The sequence below is a fragment of the Pomacea canaliculata genome, linkage group LG13 (assembly GCF_003073045.1).
Source record: "Pomacea canaliculata isolate SZHN2017 linkage group LG13, ASM307304v1, whole genome shotgun sequence".
In the NCBI taxonomy this organism is placed as follows: domain Eukaryota; kingdom Metazoa; phylum Mollusca; class Gastropoda; order Architaenioglossa; family Ampullariidae; genus Pomacea; species Pomacea canaliculata.
In genome coordinates, this window is record NC_037602.1 from 9,723,790 (window position 1) to 9,748,661 (window position 24,872).

The 24,872-nt window shown below is 39.3% G+C and overlaps 3 protein-coding genes across 3 annotated transcripts in view; 2 read left to right on the forward strand and 1 right to left on the reverse strand.

The window, feature by feature from the left end:
• Window positions 1–15,874, forward strand: part of LOC112553867 (protein rolling stone-like) — a 36,468-nt gene extending 20,594 nt beyond the window's left edge. Inside the window, exons 4-5 of the mRNA XM_025221340.1 lie at window positions 13,635–14,038; window positions 14,163–15,874. Of these exons, the coding sequence (XP_025077125.1) occupies window positions 13,635–14,032 (398 nt within the window). The 3' untranslated portion in view covers window positions 14,033–14,038; window positions 14,163–15,874. The remainder of the gene's footprint in view (window positions 1–13,634; window positions 14,039–14,162) is intronic.
• A 15-nt stretch (window positions 15,875–15,889) lies between these two features.
• Window positions 15,890–19,767, reverse strand: LOC112553868 (15-hydroxyprostaglandin dehydrogenase [NAD(+)]-like). Its single transcript, XM_025221341.1, has 7 exons — window positions 19,564–19,767; window positions 18,899–19,022; window positions 18,572–18,678; window positions 18,144–18,240; window positions 17,792–17,868; window positions 17,228–17,370; window positions 15,890–16,831 (listed from the first exon to the last, which is right to left on the reverse strand). Exons 1-7 carry the CDS (start codon window positions 19,654–19,656, stop codon window positions 16,654–16,656), a joined length of 819 nt encoding a protein of 272 aa, XP_025077126.1. The 5' UTR covers window positions 19,657–19,767; the 3' UTR covers window positions 15,890–16,653.
• Window positions 19,768–19,796: 29 nt separating this feature from the next.
• On the forward strand, window positions 19,797–24,407 carry LOC112553872 (hepatoma-derived growth factor-related protein 2-like). Its single transcript, XM_025221344.1, has 4 exons — window positions 19,797–20,357; window positions 21,352–21,512; window positions 22,460–22,583; window positions 23,413–24,407. The coding sequence occupies exons 1-4, from the start codon at window positions 20,223–20,225 to the stop codon at window positions 23,776–23,778; spliced, it is 786 nt and encodes a 261-aa protein (XP_025077129.1). The 5' UTR covers window positions 19,797–20,222; the 3' UTR covers window positions 23,779–24,407.
• The last annotated feature ends 465 nt before the right edge of the window (window positions 24,408–24,872 follow it).

Consider the following 24,872-nt stretch of genomic DNA (forward strand, 5'->3'; position numbering starts at 1 on the left):
ATGATAGAACTCTGATCCAAGATATGTCCAAACTTCGCCAATCATTATGTACATAACAATAGAAATAAGCTTTGAGGAGGATACTATTTCTCTCCAATTTGTTAGCATTAACAGTGTGTGTACAGGGATGTCATTAACTAGCCACTGTAAAAGTTTACTCAGACCGTATGCAGCGGTGTCTCAATGACAACGCGACGACCTTTTCTCGCTTGACATACCATGAAACAAGTTGTTATATCTAGTTTTAAAAAAAATTACACCTAGATACAAATTGAGTTTAATACTTCGGGCTGCAACTTTGTGGACACAACCAGCAGAAAACAACAACAAATTCCCCACCCAAAAAGGGGCATTGAAAACATTTATAAGCTCACTTTTAAATGACCTTTTTCATTTAATATTGATGCGAACTGCGAAATGCTATTTTGCACTCTACTGACAACAATTTCTCATGTTTCCGCACGGACGCGGTGTGCTGAGAATCCATGTTGCCAATAATTGGTGTGTGTGGTGTGGGCGTCGCCTTCAAGAGCAGCAATTTGGTGGTGGTAACCTTGATATGTGACAGCATGGGAATAATTAGATTGCGCTAATGTGGTACCGACTCAATGATGAGTACACAACGTGTCTATGAGTACATAGGTTGGTGATTGTAGTTACAGACAGGGGTGAGTATTTGTAAATTATGATAGAGGATACCACTTGCTGGTGAATACAAAGATTGATGACGAGTACGCAGGCTGGTGATGAGTACGTAGATTGTGACGCATACAACAGATTTTATAATTTGGTGGAATAGTATACATTCATAATTTATTATATCTTATACTAGATTAGTCAGGTTTTCTGATGCCATACTTAGATTGGTAACGAACATAAACATTAGTGGTGAGGACACAAGTTTGCTAGAATGCCACTGGTGCAGTGGTAGAACGGATTGCTGATACACAAAGTCATGGTACTTGACACAGTCGGCTAGAAATAAAAGTGTTAGTGATCAATTATACAATTCTGGCATTTTATCCAGGTGTGCGCAATTCTAGATGCAAGCGTGACAGACGAGACTCTCGAGGCCAGGTCCCCGACCTACAACCTAATTCTACATCGAACACTCCTACTATTCCGCCAGGGACTTTTTTTTTTTGGAGAAGGTCCCAATGACGATGGCAACAACTTTCAGAACGCCCGGTGCTAAACTGGTCGTCGTGGCTCTACAGGAAGGTGTTCATCGAGTGTATATCCTGTCTATCCTCGTCCGTACTGCATGCATGCTTGAGTTGACGACCGAACACTAGTGTCACCCGTGTCAGTGTCATTTCTGCTGCTCCCGCTGCTCGCCTGCAACGCCCGCTCCTCACTACGTGGCAGGCCTACAGCAGGGCGCCATCTACTGTGGGCTTCCGGAAATGGCGGGCGCATGCGCGACAACTGCCAACGGACGGACCTACACAGTCGCTCCATCTACACGATTGTCGCGTGTCGTCGTCTGACTGCGTATCAGACATGCTTGTAAAGCGAGCGCTGCGCCTCCACCTAGATCACCTCCGCTTAACTCCAGCGGGAAACATGGCCGACCTCGTGGTACACAAAGATAGATGCTTTACTTCCTACTCTCTGATATAATATAGGCTGTATTTATTTGTGCTGGTATTAGGTTTTTTTTTATTTTGATGGATTGTTATTTGAATTTTGTTTATAAGTTTGTTTACAGCTTATGCGGTTAGTTTATTTTTGATGGGTTGCGTTTTGTGGTTTACGCTTTTCTTCTTGCTATTAATTTGTTTTGGTATGCTATTTGTGATTTTTAAAAATTATATTTTATTGCTCAGGTTATTGTTTCTTTTGACGGTTTCGTTTTGTTTGTGTTTCTTGTTGTTCGTTTTTCTAACTTTGTTTTTGGTTTAAATGCTTGCAGTCTGTTGTCGTACAGTTGATGTTGCAGTTATTTTTTGTTTCCTCATCAAACAATACAAAGGAATAATGCTTCTACAATGTTAAACTTAAGAGTCCCGCCCAGGTTCTGTGAAGTTTACAGTCGTGAGAAAAAATGACAAATGGCTTATTTGTCTCTGAATAATTAATTATCATATATTGCTATATATACAATCTCTGAGATTGTTATTCTTCCTGAAACATCAAAGTGGACTTTATTTTCAGGTGAGTGCAGACCTCCACAACCTGTGTTACCATCAACATACGGGTTTACCTCGGCTGCTGCGCCATCCGCAGCAGGAATACGTGGGCTCTGGCGCTAGAGAAAAGTACGGCATGCATTGCCAAACATTTTACTGTAATTTTGAATCATATTATGTTTACCTCTGCTCTCTTACTACCCACCACTTGCTAGACGTGAGGGCTGGTGTTGAGAAGAACAAGAGAAATAACAAAAAAATCATGGGTACACTTTTATAGGTTATATATATGTATATTAGTAGTTAACACATGAACGACAGTTCTGAAAGAAAGAAGAAGTGGATGACCAGCACGAGAACAAATAGCTTGTGTAAGATAAATTCTACCTTTATGAGGCATCAAGATAACTCTTGCGTCACCAGCCCTCCCTAACATTGGCGGGACGTGCAACATCTGGTGCGCGTGGACGCTCCAACATGGCGGCCTCTAGAGACTGAGAGTGTCAATAGATGGGCCCAGAACGCTGCCGGCTTCTGCGTCAACCCAGCGCTTTGGTTTCGGCCTCATGGACGCCTTTCAAGCTGGTCGTCACCGCTGACCCGAGACCTGGGTGAACGTGCACCCAGGTCACGCTGCACAGTAAGAAGCGAGTAATGCGTCTAACCTTCCTCAGTAGAGTGACAACGTCATATGCTGTCTCCTTTTGTGTTTAGGTGTGTGTTTCATTCTGTTATTTGTCTTGCGTATACATAACTAAGACAAGGGATGACTATTTACTCCCTCTATACAAATATTCATCGCAGCGCATGTTATTAGTCTCCATGTACACTCCTACACCTTTTATGTTAATGTTATTTAAGTTCGTGTAAGTTGTTATTTATGTTAACACGGCAGGCTAGTCTTTGAGTATAATATCTACATTTTTGTCTTTTGTAACCATGCTGTTAATCTCTGTGTAACATCTGAGAATAATTGTTTCCATATTATTAGTCTCGTCCAAATGAGTGTAGCGTATTGTTGTACTAAGCATGTCCTCGTCTTCTTGCTATACGTTCTAGAATTTTCTAGCATCAACATTTAAAGTCTTCTTGTGAGGCTTGATAGATGGATTGTCCAACACGTATGTCTGTGCCAGGGAACCTGAACTTCCGGACATTTCATCGAGGTGCAGATACAAACAAACGGTGCGCAAGAACACCCCTCAATGAGGTGAACTACATACAGAGCAGCTATAGAAGTCGTCTTCTCCCTCTTCCATACACCAAGAGCACCGGTGACATCGGAGCTTCACTAGTATCAGCCATCAGGTACACCTTTCTGAACCACTGCCATTGGGCACTATGTAATGTCAGGTCTTCGTTAGTTTTAATCTCCTGATTTGGGAATGTTTATTCCTTTTTTATACTCTCTCTTTCTCTGCTGTTTACATATTGTCAGCAATAACAACCAGCCTTAATACTCAAGGGAGAACCCGAAGTTAAGTAGAAATATGTTCGACTTTTGTGCACTGTTCTTTTTTTTTTTTTTTTTTTACTTCAGTTAGATTACAATATGTAAATATTTCCCAGTTTCCTCTTTTTCCCCCCCCCCCCTCAGTTGTTATACCTCCTTAGTCACGGCCGCCGAGCCTCCATTGAATAACATACTTGAAAGCCTTTCAGTATCTCAGTTTCTGCTCTGTGTGTGTGATGTGGGTGTCTCTATCTGCCTTTCCCTCTACATTTAATATAAGATATTGCCATAACTAATAAATTGTAGATAAGTAAAAGTGTTACCTGTCTGTACCAACACCTGGCTGATAGTGTCTTACAGGCACCGACGACAGTGCTAATTGGAGCCAGAGAGTACTATGAACAGATCATCAGAAGCTTTTGACGAATGCCTTAATGGCGGTGCATTCGGGGGAGAACCTGAGGAACATGGCGCTTCAGGGCGCGTCTCACGACAAAGTGAGAGCTTGGTCATCATTAGAGATCAAGATCAAATATACAAAGTTGCTAATATTAATTTCTTGATAGACATTTTTTCAGGTCTCCGGCTACTCCACTCGTTGTGTCGCAATATTAGTGAGCACAAGGTCGTTAGTGATACGACATGATGGTATGACTGCGGAGAGTGGCTGGCCTTAGATATGAGCTAATATTACAAGCGACACATCATTAATCACCATGATGTCACTAGCAAATGGAGGAGTAGTTCACTCTCAGAACTACTCGGCTGAGGTCAAGAGAAAACGTTTTTGAACTGAGCTCTTAGGTCAACATGACCGCTTTAAATCCTCCTCCTCCTCCTCTCCTACTCCTCCTGCTCCAATCCTCTCTCATCATCCATCATCATTAAATGTTACCTTGTGTGACTAACGCTTCATAGATAATGACATGTTTCTCACTGGTTGTGAAGATGCGAGGTTTTTGTACTAAATGTTCTATTTATTACTACGAACACCATGGTCAATCCTAGTAAAAGGGAATCTTTTATTTTCGTGTAAGACGTCTCGTCACGTGATTTGTTCCAGACGGACAAAAAACACGGATTGTGCTTGGACAACGTTTCCTTGGTCATTGCACGGCACCAAAGAAAGATCCCTAACCACACATGTAAGACGACCCAAGAAGTGTGACGGTAGAGGTGACGAGGGCTCAAGTAGTCAGCGCTGATGTTGCTGCTTGATGTAAAAAGAGTATTTGACTCTGCGTCAGGTCTCGAACGCTATAGAACTGTCACCCTTTACTACACTGATTTCAAGTTGGTTTCTGTAGCTCATCTACAGAACTCGCATGAAAATTAATTCAAATATGACACCTTGTTTTTTTTCAAACATTATTATTATTTAACTAATGCAGTTCATGGCAAAGTTTCTATATAGATATAGACGGGTTATATAAGCTCTGTTAAAAAAAAAATTATGATATACAATATCTTATTTGCACACACTGGAAAAATTTCTTGCAGATGAAGGCTTATCAAAAGAATTATGCAAGAAAGCCAAAAGAAAACGAGGAGGCGCTCAGTACGCAGACACGGAGGTCAAGGCTGGCTGATGAAGCCCATGAGGGCTTGCTGGCATCCTCCGCCATCAACAGCACGCTGCCGCCTGCCAAGCGCTGGGAAAATGCAACTCATTGACCTTCTGCAAAGAGTGTATGTCTGATGTTAGCATCCGGGCCTAGGCGCAGCTGTGACATTAAAATTGGATTGGGAGGCCAGACTGCTGACGTGTGCACGTGCATGCTCTCTTTCCTTGCTGATGTGTGTGTGGATATGTCTGTGCTGTTTGACCATGCGAGAGTGTTGCTTCTTCGGTGTTATTGTGCGCGCGCCTAGCTAATTTATGCAATTTGCCCTATGCGTTCATTCAGTGGGAGGGTGTGTATGTGACCGTGAGTGAAGAGCAGAGGTGCATGTGTATATGTGTGTGTGTAAGCGTGTGTCTGTGCAGTGTCTTTCATGTGATAAAGAGAGAGTGTGTGTTGTGTGTCTGCCGCGCGCAATTTGGAATGTGCGTGCGAATATGTACCATATGAAAATTGGTGCTCATATTATTCATTGCAAGACTTATCCTCTATCAGAACATTCAACGTTTCTGTGATCAAGTAAAGAAGTTGAACAAAAAAATATAAGTTTCAAAACGTCATTATCAAACTTTCTTTCATTGCTTTGGTAATTAAAACTGTCCATCTATACTGCGCTGTTTGCTGTTTTCACTGTAAATACAACCGGCTTCTCTTTCTCAGTACGAACTGATAAAGTCATCCAGAGACAGCAGCAAGAAGGGAAAGGATTTCTGGTTTGTGTCACTGGCTCACGAAGATGATGTATCACCTGACGGCCCCCGGATGTAACTGTAGTTCAAAAGTATTGAAATACACGGATGTTGAACACATATTCAATCTATTCCAGCTAATGCGACAACACAAACATACTTTAATAAAAACGATCTATGGCCATGTCACGGTGCTACAATGATGAAGATATTTCATCTCAAATATTTCCAATGGCAACGAACTCTGACTGGTTTACAATGTCAACACCATATAACTATCCTTCTGTCGCTGTTTACCACCACTGATAAATCAGATTCCGGTTCATGCCTCTCGTGCGTTTTGTTCTTAGTAATGTTCTATTATTACTGGTGAATTAGTTATTACTCGTACACTGAATTAAGCATTTTACCCCGTAGAAATGGTAATTCTGACAAAGCATAGTCTAAGAGTCATAACAGCCGGAAGTTAAATTCACGGGGTTTCACCAGAGATTCTATCACGATGATAAAAGTGGACAGGAGCCAGGTTACAGAAAAAACGTTTGTCTCTAGATAAAGTGATCACGAACCTGTCAGTTAAAATGTTGCTAGAAACGAATCCAGCATTCGCCAAGTTTTGTGTTCTGCACTTGGATACTGGTCCATCATCATGGGTTGTAGCTTCTCTACGTTTCTTGCCGGGATGTTGCTTACACTTCGTAAACTCAAACCGCCACCATGTCCCTAAATCATAGAACTGTCAAACAGCTCTGGATCAACCCTAAGGGTTAAAGGCCTTACCCCTGCTTGCTTGAAAAAAGTGATGTGTCTAAATGTCAGAGCTCAAACCGCTTGGCATTATGGGTGCGACAATTATGGGTGAAAATTTTGAGGAGTTTTTTAAGGGGTCGACAGGCTTGTGTAAAGTAAAATACATTCAAAATGACAGCCATTAACTAGCAACGAGCATGTAACGCGGATCATATCCCTCTCCAGTCCGTCCCTATTTGAAGCAGTGTGCCCCCTTAAGCAACAGAAATGGAAAACCTCTCTACGCCCGCACGACAAGCATGTACCGTGCAGTTCTAATCACCTCCTCGATCCTCCTACTATCTGGAAAACTGGCTCCTTATAGAAGCCAAACCACGGAACAATAGAAACGACTCCTCCTTGACCCAGTTGAACCCAAATAATACAGTAACTTGAACCTAAATTCCACAATTCGGTAACGCATACAACTAGATTGTGAGGTATTTCAAAGTGGCTCATAAGACCATACTTGTCGCGCTGTCTGTGCGTGACACAACTTCAATAAGTTGCGTCAGTTGCCTGTGTCGTTCCGTCGACAGACACTCTATGATGTGATCGACCCAGCTTCAGTTCTGATCTCTCTCGAGGACAAGGCTTGGACTCATTAGTGTTCAAATGGCAAACATGATGGACCGACCAAAAAGCGCGAAAGACAAAGATGGCAGCTGGCGTACAAGAGAGAATTCATGCAACAGCTCTTCTGCGCATCGCCCTGTTGTAGCTGAAGAGAGCTAGACCTGTTTCGCAGGCAATATCTAATCTCCGTATGTAAGTCAGCATTCAAAGACTAGTTATTTCAAATTAACACCAGATTGTAGAACTTATAAATTCAATGAATTGTTTGTTTATATATATTAGTCGTACTCTACGAGCGTCTGACGTTCAGTTATACATTCCAAGATGTTAGCGTCATGATCGGTTCTCATGCACAGAAACATAATAAATTCCAGAACTAATTCATATTTACACGAGTTTATCTATAAGTAAGCTCTTACAAACTTGCATCTCTCTCAGTAAGGAGATGGGTATTTGACATGCCTCAGTTTTCGTACTCTGCCCGCGTGAAACCTAGATCTCTAAGCATTGATTGTGTGACTTTATTGTTCACAAGTTTGTACACGAAATTAGCTGTGTGCATTGTTGCTTGGCTATCTCTCAGTTTTAGTCCGAACCCACGATATAGTATCAAAGCCTGAGCTATTTATCAGCTCAAGCTCATCATTAACGAGTCCCTTCTGACTATTTATCATCCGAAATATCGCTTATTAGAACCTTCTATAATTATTAAGTGTAGGGCGTGCTGCGATACAATCAAATTCATATTTTCGCATATTTCTTTGACCTGTTCTGCATTTTACTTCTATTCCACTATTTGTTGCCAGTAGCATTAACTTCAGAACGGTATAATTAGCCCGAATATAGATCCCGCTGGTGTGCTTGTACTGAGTTCCCCGTATTTTTCGGAACCTAACTTCTGAAGGCAACCGACTAGCATACGATTCGCGCAATGGTTCCGGATACTCAAACACTGACGATTGTGTTCTCGAGCGTTGAGACTCCGAACAGCCGACTACTCTCGTCAGTCGGACACCTCGAGACAGGTGAGAGTGCGATTACCCTGTGGAACATGGAAGACTCACTTGGCAGCTTCTACCTTGCAACGCGACGCCGAACAGAAGGTGTTACGCAACAGTGTGCAGATAATTCACATTTCAATGTAAGTAATATCTCTGTGTAAGAATTATCGTCTATAAGTATCAGTGCATTTTATAACAAAAAATATTTCACCTCCTCCGAAAGTCTCATGCTAGTCATGGTTCGCACCTTGATTTATCATCTAAATGAGTTTATAGCAGCGAAGAACAGTATAGAGCTTCTGCTCAATAAAATAGACAAATAAATGTATAATTCATTCCTCTTCAAGTCATTTCGTGTGATTCTTCAAACATTCAGATCCTAGCTACGCATACACTTTGTACACCGCTAGACCTCATCACGGCTATGACTATGAGTCTTTCTTTTTTCACTTTAATATGTCTGCATAAGTGATTTTAAGTGAGATATTACGTAATCATATAATTCATATGCTGAAATCAACGGAGGCCCACCGGAAGTCTCAAACGATCAGCCAATGCTGACGACAAAGCTTTGTTCGTGGTTGACACTGTTCAAAAGTGGAAGGACAAAGTTTGTGCAGGATAAACTCAGCTAGGTGCGCACGGGACACTGGTGGCCATGGTGACTAGTCCGTGCAACATGTATCTAAGTGCATTCACACCACTTCCTTAACACTGACCACGTAGCTGTGCACGTCGCCGCGGTGAGCGGTGGGGCTCGCCTACACGTGCAGTCCGGCATGCGGAGAAGCCAGGCAGACGCTGCACAAGTATCTCTTCACGTCAACTGCAATGTTTCCTGCGGTCAGTGACAAACAATTCTTATCGAGTTTCGATATTCAGCGGCGGAAGCTGAAGCTATCATAACTCGTCGCGATCTGACTGCCATGGTCTCCGTTCGGTGTTATTGAACCAACACCAGCTATATTTCCTGCACAGAATGATACATCAGAGGTGTTACGCCTACTCGTATATTTACAAGTCTGAAAGAATTCTAGCAAATGATTACATCTACAAGAAAACTTGTGAATCCTCAGGCGAGTATGATTAAAGATACTTAGCACTATAATCTGCACGAGCTATCTCGTGTGTTCCATTTTTTGCCCAACAATCATACTCTCGACACGTGATTCAGCAGCTTAGGAGAGAAGAAGAGTCCACCGAGTAATATGAGTCATGGTCGTGTACGATTGAAAACCACGTCACAGAGTCAGCCTTAGAATTTACAACAGGGCTTATAAGGTGATACATGCAGACACGGCCTTCACATAAAAATAATCATATCTGTACAAATCTCAAAACGATCGTTCTCGTACGGGAGCTAAGTCAGAATGCTTCGACAAAAGCAACGGTCGCCAGCTGCGAGTTAACGGGATTGACATAGCAAGCTGCTGCTTGAGGGCTGCGCGGCAGTCTCAAAGTATGATGTACCCAATCAATACCCCGTATTCTCAGCGCCTGACGTCACGAGCTACCCATATCTACAAGCACAGATGTGATTGTTGACCTAGTGTTCTACACTATCACTCAGTTAATCTACGTTTGCGAGCGGTCGTGAAATACCATCCTTTCTACGCTGAGGTTAACTCTCCTTTCGGCTGTTATTTCTGCAAGACCGTTTGCAAGTGCACTGAGGGTGACTTGCAACAATTTATTTCATCAGACACTTCGTGCCGGGAGTGGCAGAGACAAAAGAACAGAAGTGAGGCATCAGAAGCGAATTCACGCTCGTTATGAGGTTTTATTCGCTCTCAAAAATCTGAGTTTAAATGTCGAAAATTTGGAGCCTCATTTCACTCTCGAAAAGTCGGAAGGATGTTTCTTATTAATGTTCTGAAGACCATGTCATCAGACGTGCAGAAGCAAATGTAGAATTATACCGTCTGCAAGCGCTAGAGATAAACGATATTGTCTTGTGTGTAGTGCATCCCGCGGAGTGCAGACAGCGTGTGACTATGTAGTCATCTCTGTCTGTAGTAAAACAAATATTTGTCATACATAATCTGTAGTAGTGTACAATTTGTTACGCGTAGACTCTATGTCGTTGCAAACACATGTTTCTATTTGCGCATTGTGCGTTGTACATAGAGTGTGTCGTGTGTAGTGCGATTATGTGCGCAGATCGAAAAAGAGTAACAGTGAATCTGTTATTTTTTTTGTCATTCTTATTCTTTTCCATCGGCATAAGATGTCAAGAGATTATCTATAATACTACTGATTTCAAGAGATCATTCTCTCTTAAGTACTCCCTCTCAACTTGCTTTCTTTCTCTGCCTTCTACTCTATGCTGCAGCCAGCAATGCACTTTGTTACAAACACGTTTTACTATTCAGCTCATTACTTTTTTTACCCTCTTTGTGTTCATGCCTGCCACAGCTAGATGGTCATTACGATGATATAAGGCTAATCTGACGCCACTAGGGACATCTAATTCCCCATTATACTTCTTGAAGATAAGTGTTTCAAGATTTTATGAGTGTCCGTACTCTTATTTTCATTCGTGACACGATTCACACTCTGTCTTTTCGCTCGCGTCCACCTTTTGCTGAAATTTTTCATGATTATATTCGTTCACTCAAAAGTTTGACTTTACAGAGCCCGTGTCCGTCTTGATCTTCAGTGTGCTGCATCCAAAGATATATTTAGCTGCAATCTTCTGGGCGTTGACCACTTGGCATGCTGAGATGACAGGAGGATGGCAAGTATGACGTTGCTGAACTGACGTCACGAAATAATCCTCACCTCGGGGACTGGCTAGAATCTACCTGACGCAAACTGATCCTGCTCCTGTGGCCCTGATTGAGCAGCCTGCTGTCTTCTTGATGTCCATAGTTGTATGCCGCTACGCAACTTACAGAGTCGTCTGCAGGTCTAACACACTATTGACAATTAACTTTACTATCTCTGAACATCTATATATAACAAGTTGAAAAGAATCCAAGTAAACAAGGTGCCCCTCTAACGAAGGCCTGGGACAGTATCAGGAATATCCGCTACGTGTCGTGATCCACGCAAAGTCCCTCCTCAGACAAACTAAACAGAGATTCATTTTGGATTAGATGAAAACAAATTTCAAAATGTTGTAGTTTGCTGAGGCGGCGTTTTTTTTTTTTTGTTATTGTTATTGTTTTGTTTTTTTTTTGGGGGGGGGGGCATTTGTTTTGTTTGTTTTGTTTTGTTTTGTTTTGTTTTGTTTTCTGTTTTTGTCTGACCTGAAAATTAGAGATATAAGGAATTGAACGGTTATATTGAGCAGCAAACACTGTAGATAAACACTGAATGGTTTATCACTAAATGATGTAAATTTTAAAACTGATTAGCAGGAAATGCTATTTAAAAGAAAGCAGACAAATAATAAGTCATCGAAGAAAAAATCTATAATTGGAAATATTCTGAAAGAAAAGAAGATAGAGTGAATAACAAGGACAATAACAATGACATTACTTACGGTGAGGATAAATAAGTGTGGTTGTGATATGTTATCCTCGCACACAAACCGTATACTACTATAGTAAAAGAAGGCACAAAAAATGTATCCGAAGAATAAGCAAGCAACAAAAAAAGAAGGGAATGAATAGTAAAATACGTGGAAGGAGGGAAACTTATGAAGGAGACAACAAATAACAAAATGACAAATCTTTATTTACGAGGGTAACACAATAAACAAAAGTTATGATTTATTATATCTAGTCCTCGACATGAATAAAAGAAACTGGGCACTACACAGAGAATGAGAGAAAGAGAGAGGGGGAGTCGGAAATGATTAAAGCAATGGATCACACAATGTTCTACTTGTTAGACGCTGCAGTTTTTTTTTTTTTTTTCTCTCTCTCCACAAGAGGGACTACTTGAAAATCGTGCGACACGCTAACGGCCTCTCCCCACTCTTCTTCTTTGACTGCTGTAGTCTCCACTTGTTTGGCTGTGTGAGTACTACGTGCTTGACACAATTAACTCTCTCCACCACCAACCAAACTGCAGCACGTAGTCAGAGTCAGACCCACATTAAACACAGTCCGTGACGTATGCTACGTCTTCTAATATCGTCAATTAACTACGTCACGTCGACAACTGCCGTGAAGGTCGATAGGTTGCTGAAGAAGGTCAGCTCTTGACCACGAGTACTACTTCAGATGTTTTCTGATAAAGTTACAAGTGATGATCTGGAATAACAGTTACATTGTCTACGGTTAAAGATCAGGTATCACATTATTTGCTTATTGTATGATTTCGTGATTGCTGTAAGTGGCTAAATGGTTGCTCTTTGGATGAAGCACTGACAATTGGTTCAGCAGACGAACAAACATACGAGCCAGAAAACAAATGAACGATCGAATGATTTGTACTTTAAAGATAGCAAAAACAACTGAAACAAAGACAGCATAAAGCAATGAGAAAGGAATGAAAGAAAAGCAAAGAAACTCGAAAGAAAGAAAAAGAGCAGAACGAAAGACAAAGATAAACAATTGAAAAATTAAAACTCTTGAGAGCAAAAGACTGAAATGAAGCATAGTGACATAGTAGCCTGTGGGTGATTCAGTAAATAAGAAAGTCAAGCAGACGTAAGTAGGTGTGTCACCACTACATTCGTCATCAACATCAAGGGCGTTGGTCATTCTCAAGCTCACACTCCTACGCATACACACAGGCGGTCACGAGCGAACAAATGTTCATTATTACTGATGATTCATAGAATTGTATATTTAATTTTTTTTTTTTGCCTTTAAGTTCTCTTTCGTTTTATTACGTTGTTTGTATTATTTTCTTTAATATTACTTTTCCTGCATCAGTCAGCATTTTGGACATTTTTTTATTTCTTTTGTATTCATGCAAATGTTCACATGTATCATGTTAAGTGTAATACCTTTAATTCTTACATGACGTTGATAATACTAAATATAGACATTCAAACTGATTAAGGGCATAATTATGACAACGACTTTCTGACTTGTTGCAGACGAATTGCCATGGTTCATGCAGTTGCTCTGGTTGGCATACGAAGTGTCTGTCGTGTGCAGCTTGTTTGTGTCCATCGTCTATTGGTCTGTCATGTTTGGACACAGAAAAAGCTTTGGGCCATTAGGTACGTCTGTTCTACAGCTAAGCTGATCTGTGCTCCAACATCGTTCACAAGCACCTATATGCCTGATGCCATTCTCTATTAATAATATAATTGATCTCTATAGCACCTTTCTCCGCAATCAAAGCGAGCTTAATGTGATTAACAAACAAACAAACCAAAAATAATAACAACTGTTAAGGTACTGTCTTTTTTTACTCAGATAGTATTGTGCCACTTATACTGATCTGTACTTCTATTCATTTTTTTCCAGCTGAGCTTACTCTTCCAAGTCTCGTCACGCATCTCTTCAATTCTATTTACGTTCTGATGGACTTGTGTGTACGAGCGACACCTATACGCCTTCTTCATGCAGTCTACTCCATCCTGTACCTGCTCACTTACCTGGTCTTTGCAGTCATTTACACGGAGACTGGCGGCAAGAACATGAACGGCGACAACTTCATCTACCGTCCAATGGACTGGAGCGACGCCTCCATCCTGGCGGTCTTTGTTCTCGCCATGGCCGCCTTGGCGGTTCTGCACCTGATGGTGTACACCATCGCTGTTGTTCGCGGTGTCGTCACAGAGAAAGTCTGCCGATGTAAGAAGAATTCTTCTGATGTCGTCGTCCGCGAATCCCTGTACACAGCTTCACAAATCGTGATCTAAGACCTAGTTCACTGGAGACCATTTTAAAACAGTTTTGTCTTTCAGACCAGAATGCAGCAGGATCGGTTGCAACCATCGTATAGTTTTTTTTTCCACCTGGCAATTGATGGTTGTCTAAACAAACACTGACGTTTGATGTTATTCAATCAGCACTGTTTTTTTTTCCAAGCTAGTCCCAGTTGAAGATGGGTGTGATACGTTCTTGTATCACAATTAATATTTGAGTTCATATTTCTCAAGAACAATTAATAAGTGACTACCTCTCACGGAATAGACTTGACATCACACGTCATCACTATGAGATCCAGCTTTATTTATTCCATAGGGAAATTAAATGCAGCTCTGCATGGAAGCACAGCAACAAAACAATACCACAACACATTCATATCCGCTCCACCAAAGTGACTCTTATACAATCATGGTTCAGACTTACATTCATTCGCTCACAGTAGCCTTCAGAAGTCGCACGGCACAAACAATGAAGGACAGCCTCAGTATGTTGATCCTGTATGCAGGTACACACAGTTGGCAGCCTGATGGAAGTTGCTGCAACTCTTTCGGGAGAATTTGCTTTTTATCTCGTACAAATGCAGGCACTTTCAGAAGTGTCTGCTTGTTATACATGAGCCAAAGAAATACAGAATGATCGCCAAAGTGGGACTCCGGTCTAGAGCTTTTCGTACCTGCTGTACTGAAAGAAAAGTAGTTGTTGATGTCGAACAAGATGCGACCAAACGAAAGAACAAGACAAAAAGACGAAGAAATGTCTTTCATCAATGGCAAACGTGATTTAACTTCAGGCTGTCATCTTTTAGTAACACTAGCAGACAAACTCTTTTTTCAGTCATTGACACAACTGTTTGAATGAAGAATGGCAGAATTGTAATGACACATTTTTTTTCTTCTAATGGCGAAAGTACAGCCGGCGCTAGGGGGTGGCGGAAGACCGACGGAGGCCTCGCGTATGATGGGGGCCCTCCGCTAACAAGTGCACCGTCGGGATGAGACAGTCCATATTTTTTTATTGACATCCTGTGTATATTGTGCCGGGTTCAAGAGGTCCAGCAATTCTCTTTGCCCAAGGCTACGCCTCACCTCTAGCGCCGGTCCTGGTGAAAGTCTTGCAAAATCGTTTTGACCATAAAAATGGCCTTTCCGAGGGCTAGGAAACTGGACTAATTTACGCGATCTTTAGCTTTTAGCATCTTTTTGACTTTCCAGTCAAAGAAAATCGCATTTATTGTTTGCCTAAGCCTTAATAGATGGTATATTAATGGCAGTAAACTGTTGATAGTTTATATGTATATATGCGACAAGACAAACACTCAAGTTTCTGTGACTAACGTTTCGTACAGCATTGTTACAGTTCGAAGAGAGAATGTGTGTGTGTTGTCATAAATACTCCAGAAGCAGTTTAAGTCTTTTTAAACTCTGAGTATGTATACGAATCTTTTTTCTTAGGTTTCGACGATGCGTACCATCTGGAAGGTCACGACCTCAGAGTTCTGTGCCTTTTACAACAAGCAGCATTACTCGCTGTTGTAGTGAAAACAGTTCTCGAAAGCTGTTTAGGAAAACTCTCCCAGAAGCAAGGCTATTTTTAGTAAACAAGATCAAGGCCATAAGAAGCCTATTCACGTCTTTGTTAGCGTGGGAAGTTGTAGGAGTGGCCACATCCTTGTCCGTGGTGTTGCAATGATTGCACTGCACACTACACAAAATGCGGGCGTGATACACACACCAACAGAATTTCCTAGACCTGGAAAGTCCTTCCAGCGAGAAGTCAATAAAAGAAAGTGTCATTCTTTGCTGAATAATGACAACATTATGTAGAAGTCTTGGAAGCTGCGTGCCAGCTGCATAGTACACTGCTAGCATTTTAATTGCTAATATTTTATAAGCATCCATCTAGCGCCTTAAAGTGGCGTATACTAGCTGTTTACTGGGTCACAGACGGTGTCAGAGTGCAGCCTCGTGGTACCTTACTGCTCGAAGCTTTTTTAATGTGCGGTAAGACAAAAGCGGACCACCAGGTCCCAAATATACGACAAATACAATGTTTATTTCTCCTCGACAAAGACTGAAGAAAGAAAAATTATAACGACAGTCTGACAACTTTAAAGCCTAAGACTCACTGAAAATGCAAGGCATGCTTTTACCTTTTCCGTGATATTTCTCCAAACGATTTCAAAAATTTGTTTGCTTGAAAGTTTTCTTTAAATGAAAAAATGTTCATAAAATAAAGCAAACGAATGAAATAAACGAATGTTTTACAGCTGAAACAGGTTTCTCTTAAAAACCAGAATGTAGACTTTCATGATATTATTTGCCATTTTAAAAATAAAGGCAACGTGGATATTATAATGTTCCAAAACCCACGAGTAAAAACACAGGCATAAATGAATATCTTGCAGACAAGCACGCACACCAAAGCGCATGGTCAGCGACATAGGTACTACAGACTCAAACACAGTACACACCTCACTAACATCAACAAAGGGAGACAAAATGATGTGGAGTTGTCGCTGTTCCTTTCAACTGGTCTTTTTTGCAAACAATGGCAGTCCGCATTTATGTTCGTCATCTTCACTATCCTGCTTGAAAATTGGAGCTGGCAAGTTTCAAGTTTGACCCGGAAACGGAAGATTATCCATGAAGCAAGGTGGTGACACGTTGTTCATGTAGACAAGCTGTCGCCGGCAGTAAACTCCGTTGTTTTCTCTGGAGACCTCCATCAAGGCACCATTGCTATTTTCGTCCTGGACCAGCTTCATAAAAGCGTCGACGACATCGCTTATCCTACATGTTTTATGATAAAAAAAATAACATTTACTATGACCACGCTATTATTTTTTTAAATCACTTTGTAGACCAGCTTAACTGACCTTTAAAAGCACACTCTTGCAAGCATGTTTAACCTGGCTGCTGGGCGAATAAAATCTATTACTCTAATTTTATGGATGCATACCAATGGGAACAGCAAGGAAAAGTATGATTGCTATTCATATGACATTAAACATGCAGCTTTTGACATTCCAATATCTTGTGGAGGTTAACTTTATGATGTTTTAAATGCCTTTATTCAAGTATCTGGGAAAAAGATAAATTCAGTAATTTTTGTCAACAAAGACTACAGCATTAATATTTGTTGCTGTGCTAATTAGGCCTTGATGAATAAATGAGAATAGTACTTACTGCACTTTATGAGTTGCTGTATGCTTCTGGTTTTCGCTCAAGTCATAGATCTGGTTTTCTTCCATGTTCAGCATCTCAGTATCAACAGACACTGGGCAGACACAACCCCATCTAACACCATGCTGGGGCTGATAAGGACTTTCCTGTGGCAAACAACAAACTGTGTGGTAGGCATACACCCCATGCATGCATGTGCAGACATATATGCCCAAAAAGTGATGCTTTACCAGTAAACAAGGATGTTGCCCCATTGTATCCATACATATTGGGGATTTTTCTGCTTCCTTTAACACCTGATATCCTTAAAAGATAAATTTGTAAGGTCACCCTTCCTCCAGTCCAGAAAATTCAAGGTACAAGCAAGTTGTAGTTTTTACAAGTACTCTAGACTTTCAATCCAAAAATACCCAATCAAAATCTAGGCTAACCCTGTTCCTGCTTCTAGTGCACCCTGGTTTACATACACTTACAAATGCACAGAAATAGGAAGAAGGTGAAGTAAAATTGGAATGAGGAAGAAAGAAAAGAAGGGTAGAGAGCCTTCTGTTAACCAGCAGAACATACAGCCCAGCTGTTGACAAATCCAATGACAGCATGTTTGGAGGCAGTGTATGCAGGAAACCAGTAAGATGAACCCAGTCCTGAAAAAAAAACACTTGAAAGTGAACTAAGAATTACATGGAATTATTAACAAAGCAGGCAATTATTTTTAAATATGAAAGAAGATGGAAGGAGAGAGGAGAGAAATAGGCTTAGTACTTGCACCCACAAACGCTAAACAAATGACAGCAAAAGCGATGGAAATGGACAGGTAGCAATAAATCTGAGGGTAGGGATGGTGCTCATGCTTGAGATGACAAGAAAAAGTGCAGACAGGGAAAATTAGCAGGGGAGATAATATTTAACTCTCCCTCACCTCCCATAGATACCACATTCATGATGACACCACCATGTCCTCCTTTGTCACGGCGCATATGTTCCAGGGCTATTTGACATCCACGGATGGTGCCGATCTGAGAGATGAACTTCTTTTTTGATGGGTTTTGTTTAAGTACACAGTTTTCTTAATGAGCTGTTAAAGTTTCCCTTAGACCTCAAATTATCTTATTCTGTGCGTGTGAAAGAGACAAAAGAGAAAGAGAAAAAGATAATGATAATATAAATAGAGATAATTTGTTCATATTTCTACTCCCTCATCTTCACGTAATTGTTATGTCTGTTTTACTTTAGACAATGGCGCTTGAAAGGGAGCATCAATACAAAGGTTTGTCTGTTTTCTTTTAATGACAGTTAAATAAGATTATTTATGGAAGAACAATGAGTGAGGGAAAGAAAAGACCTTACAGCATTCACTGCAAACATTCTCTCCCATATTCGCTGATCAAGTATCCCTGCATTGTTAATGTGAATATCCACTGCTCCAAATTTGGTTACCGCTGCCTCAAATGCTGCTGTAAAACAAAATATACAAGCATCGATAAAGATACGATAAAGACTTCATTACATTGACACAATGTTTGATTAACAAAACTCTGAGTCTTAAATGCCACAATCCTTTAATTTATGATGCGATTTCAAAAATGACTTTGAATAATGAATTAATGAAACATTTTTAGCTCAGTTTCAGTGAGTTACACTGAATAATATTTCATAAAGACCACCAATGAGTACCTTTCAGTTGCTGAGAATCAGCCACATCGGCTTTTATGAAACTAACACTGTCTGAACTGTACTGCTTTTGAAGTTCTTCCTCTGTCTGTTTACCTGTCCCTGGATTTATGTCACAAAACATTACCTGTCAAAACATCAAAAGTTACAGATTTGTGTGGAGCTCTTCTTGGTGTTTGTCCCTACTTGTATGTAGATATCTAGAGACCACCATCAATGGCAAGTTATGGTGCTCTTTGAATAAGCAGCTTCATTAATATCATTATTTTATTCATTTTTTTTAAATCATGATTATTAAATGTAAACTATATACAGACCACAGATGGGTAACCTTTATTTTAGGAGATTGCATGATGTCATAGTATTTTTACAAACTGGAAAAAATGGGCTGGATCAAGGGTTAAGGTAAGGATTAGCTGTTGGGTTAGAACTTATGTTAAGGTTCTGGTTTTGGTTAAGTATTGGGTATAGGCTCATTTAAGAGTATGTTTTTCAGTTTGCAAGCGTATGTTATGGAATCCATAACAATCTATGTCGATGCATCGTGGACCTTCCTAAAGGTATTTTTTGCCCAACTCAGCTCTCCTTCTCTACTTACCCTCTGTGTACTTGGTACGTGTATGAACCACACACACACACACAAAATCAAATCCAACTTCCCAACTTACCATTGCACCTTTAGAAAGTAAAGCTTCAGAAATTCCTCGGCCGATGCCTCTTGCACCACCAGTCAAAAAAACACGTTTACCACTTAGATTCATGTCACGAGTTTTCTCGCTCTGCAATTAATAATCGAAGAATAAATAAATACCGAATGTTAGGAATCACTAGAGTAAGGCTAAAAATACTGAAATCTAAGGGAGACAGCTCTTGCTTTGCTTGCCAAGAGTGATGTCCCACAACAGCCGCGGATATTACGTCGTTGTCGGGATCCTAGTACAATGCTGTAAAGATTAAATTGTGGAATCCAGAATGGTTCTTGCCGTGCAGAATATTATCAGAAAATCATTTAAATATTGATGAATATTTCTCACGTGTTTATTTAAGATTTTTTGACGAATAGTTCTTAGTAACGGAGAGAGACTACAGACTACAAAAGCTGATAAATGTGCAAATTTCAAATAAATTTTTTTTTACCTCGTCAAACTAACGTGTAAATTCTTGGTAATACCGAAAGTAACCAAGGTGAAGTATGTAATCACTTTAGATCAGTAATTTACAACGAATAAAGGTTTTAGTCGATAGAGGTGTAATGTACACATTCGACTAAGTGCAGTAGCATTATTTTTTTAAACCACAAGTATTAGGAGACGAAGGCAGCTTGGAGATGGAAAACGAGACAGAAAATGAAACTGTAAATAAAAGAAAGTGTATAGGTAAACGCAGTAGAATCTCATCATCCTCAGAAGAAGACGATGAGTGTAAAAAATCTCAAACTACTCCCAAGTCAAGCTCAAGACAGGTACAAAGTGTTTTCCTTTTGACCCAATGTAAAATTGTTCAGTATCTTGGACAAATGAGTGCAGATAGTTTATACCCCATGTAGACATGCCTGCTTATATAGGTTTCTATATTTTTTGATAAAGCAGGCAAGGTGTCACAAAGCTTCAAACAATACAACTTTATTGATCTGCAATGGCAGCAGACAAGATTTACAAATGCTCATACTTACAGTATACAGATGAGTACATAAATGTGTTGACTACAGGGAATAGAGTTCTTCATATATATATAAATGCACACAGCAACAATATATAGATGAGTACATAATTATATGTTGATCACAGGTAATAAAGTTCTTGATATCCGTACACAAGGTAAAGTTGGTGCATTGCATTAGGCCACTTAAGGCTGACACATCATGATCTGTGGAGTAGATCAGGTGTATGGCACATCGGATAAATTCCTTCTGCATACAGGTATCACATATCTGTGGCCATATTACAAGAGTGAGAACTCACATTCCAGTATATGATCAGGAATAGTAAGGATACTCGATATGAGATGCCTTTCTCAAGATTTGCTGATTTTAAGATTAACTATGAAACAAATAGTTACAAACTTACTCCATTGATGTGCAGAGGATAATGTGAGCATATTAAGAAAACCTGTGGAAGTGCAAGGCATTCTTAATATAACACTTTAATCCATAGTGTATACAGATGCATATATCAGTGTGTGTGCACATGAATATAATGGGCACAGATGTATATCAGTCTTCACATACACAATCATGGTCAGGAAGGCTGCATGTTCTTGAGGTTTTAGTTTTTGCATCACAAGAAATTTTACACAAAGAGTTGCAGGTCGTGCTTTTTTTTCTTTTGAGCAACAAATTAACGAAATCACTTGTTCTAAACAACAATGTAACTTTTGTTTTTACTGTATCTTAGTAGGAGCAAACTGTGGAAGTTGTAAATAATGATATTCGTTGCATTTTGTTTATTTATTGATAGAATATCAAACGACATTCAGCTCGCATCGAAGAGAAGAGAAAGAAGGTGTTTCGCATGCCAAAGAGGGACAAGATGTGGAATGCCATTTCTACGAGAACCTGTAAATCATCTGAGATATCTCGGCTTAAGCCACGGAAACTAATCAATGATTTCATGAAAGGGTGAGATATGTTTATTAATTTTCTTTGCAGAATTTCATTTGCCTGCATTGTAGATGTTTCACAGCCCTACTAATTGATATGTTTGCTATTTGTCTCTTCAAAGTATTTCGGTTTTGCTTATTAAGTAGATCAGAAGTGTGTTTGCATTAATTTTGAAAAACTTGTGCCAGTAGATGCTAATGTCCCTTCTTATTGCTGGCTATGGGAATGAGCTGTGTTATGGATCTTCATGTCAATATTTGATTTCAGCAGTATGATTTGACTTTTTTTTTTTTGCGGTGATATTTAATATACTGTTCTTCACCTACCAATAGGGCAAACTGACATGATCTATTTTTCACTCTCGTTTACTTCATTCACTCATGTTCACATCATTGATCTCAGTGAAGAGTGAGCTGATCAGCTTATGCTGCTGTCGACATTCTTCTCATCTTACTAACACTTTTTAACTCTTGTTTCTTGCTGATTTTTCCAGAATGTATTTCTTTAGTTATCACTCTTTACTAGCATCTTGCAGTAAAACTCTTAGCATTGTTCTTTGATTGATATCATTATCTATGATCATGATAAATTACTGTAATTTGTTTATGCGTACAGCACAATGCGCTTGTCTGATGACTGGGATATTGTGAGGTTCAAGTAACCATTATTACTATTACAATTGCATTTCTCCTGAGGTGTAAAAGACTGTTAGACATTTAGAATAATCTCTTTCTGAGATTTAATAAATGCCAGACATCATGTGGTACAAACGGTAAATGTTGGTTGTGGAATAACAAAATATGAACATTGCTATTGCTAGTCAGTTAAATAAGATGAATCTTCTCCCTTTATCCAATGTTGTAGTAACATTAGTCTTTAAATTTTAATTGATTGTACAGTTACATTTATCAAACAGTATGTATGAAGTTTGTAGGATCTGTATTTGGCTATTGATGTATTTACAGAACAAACCGTTACAACTATGATCCCGTAGAAACTGGATCAGAAGACAGTTCTGATGAAGAGTCTGACTCTGAGAGCTCATCTGAAACCACAAGCAAAAAGAAGAGCAAACCAGGACATCATGTTGTATGTTTCATAGAACTGATAACTTGTGGATCTTATTTTCACTTTGGGTTGTCAGACATTCATGGATAAATAGTAACCTCAGAGTGTTGTAAAACAGAGTTCATGACTAAAACACTTTTATAAATTTTGCATGTTTTAGTTTTCATTCTCTATTACTAAGGGACAGAATAAGATTTAAACTTGAAGCATTCTTAATGACTTATAAAGCTATATATGTGATGCGTTTTTTGTTTTGTTTTTTTTTTTTGATAATCAAATTTCAGATATGCATGGCATAAATAGCTAGTGAAGTCATAAAAAATTCCTCCTGACAACACATTTTAATTGGTAGTGCAAATGTACACACTAATCATGATAGAATTGATTACTTACACTTATGCCTTTTCCCAAATATGAATGAGTACCACACCATTGTAGTATTTTAAATACTGGTTTTAATTCATAATAAGGAAAAGTACCTTCAGGAATTCCTCTAAAACATTGAAAGCAGACATTTTTGTTACTTTTGAAATAATAAAAATTATTTTGTCATAGATTGTTGAACCTTGCTGTTGCTTCAGGTGGTCGTGATGTCTGTTATTTGTTACCTTTAGCACTCTAAATACTATGCTTCTATGAGCTAGATGAAACACTAAACTCACACTGAGTAAGATCCATTTATTAGCTAGATAAAGCACTAAATTCACACTGTGTAAGATCCTGTGCTTAGTTCCTGTCATGGAGTATATGAAACATGCTATTATTAAATGAAAAGCATTTTTTGCAATTGAAAAAATGATTTGCTCTTTGTGACACAGATGGAAACTATTTCATTTTTCTTTGGTGACAGGAAAAAGGACATCGTGTCAAAGGGAGAAAGCGACGCATCAAGGAAGCTAGTGAAACTAGTGATTCTGATGACGAGAAGGTGACTGTCTCTGAAAAAAATGTTGACCCACAGATGAAGACATTGACACCAATAACAAAAGAATGTGGAGTCAAGCACAGTGATAATGAAAACGGGCTAAGCCCCATGCAGAGTAAAATGAGAGGCCATATGGAGTGCTCTATTCCAGTTCTGAATCCTGTTGCAGAACATGGGTCTGCATCTCAGCATTCCAGCAGTGACACTGACACTGACAAAATAGTTTTAAAACCAGCAAAGGGAAAGCAGCACATTTTGGAGTCAGACAGTGAGGAAAGTATCACAAAGTGAAAAATAATAAATACAAAAGAGTTCATGTAGAATTAATACTGTATGGAGTTTATCAGGCATGCTTTGAGATGGCTGTTTTATCCAGACTGCTGTCAAAGGCACTTTACAAAGAGTCCTGGAAATATTACTTTTTAATCCATAGTGTATACAGATAGTAGAGCTATCATGGTTTGCATGTGGAAGTAGATCTAATAAAGTTGTAAGGCAGCACGGGCAAAATATTGTATGAAAAAACTAATATATTAATAAATCTAATGGTTGACAACTAGGTTGACGGCTGTACAAAATGGGAAAAAAAGTCATGTATTGTTAGGACTCTTTGTGTGTGTGTAATCTTTACACAATAAACTTATTCTAGGAAGTATTAAAAAGTACTATTTAGAAGGAGAAAGGGAAACTAAAAAAAGGTGCCCAAGAAAAGAGGCTATTTTATTATGAGACATTTTATATAATACCCCCAGTTTTTTAATATTTGTATTCAATCTGATTTAATTGTGATCATGCTTTTTCTCAGTTGGAGATAATTTAGCAGAAAATAGTTCAGATCTGTTATAAATGTAAAATTATTGAGCAGAATGAGACCTCTTTGTGTTGCTTTCATTGGTGCAGCCCCCTTACTCCCTGAAAATGTGCTTAATCATGAAAACATGTGCATGTGGGAAGTTCATTTTACAACCATGTTGCTGAGAAATGTGCATATGGATATGTATCTTGTCTCCAGCTTCACAAAGACTAAGTGCATTGCGTGTGTGTGTGTATTTGTGTATATGTGTCTGTACATATACAGTGTTTACCATCCATAAAATGTAAGAGATTTTCAGACTTCCACTTTAAATAGTTTGGGATTTGAGACTTTTGATGTTTTCATTTTGATGAAAAAAGCGCTTTATTTACTATATTATGATTTTATGCATAACTATCAATGATAGCTTATAATATGCAAATATAAAATATAAGCTTTTATGTCTGCTTTATTACAAGATGTCTTATGTAATGAAAATTCAGATCCGACTCTTTTGAATTTTTATTATACAATAACCAAATCGTTCAAGTTTTCAGAGCCGTGTTGGTAAATTTTCTTTACATGATTCAGG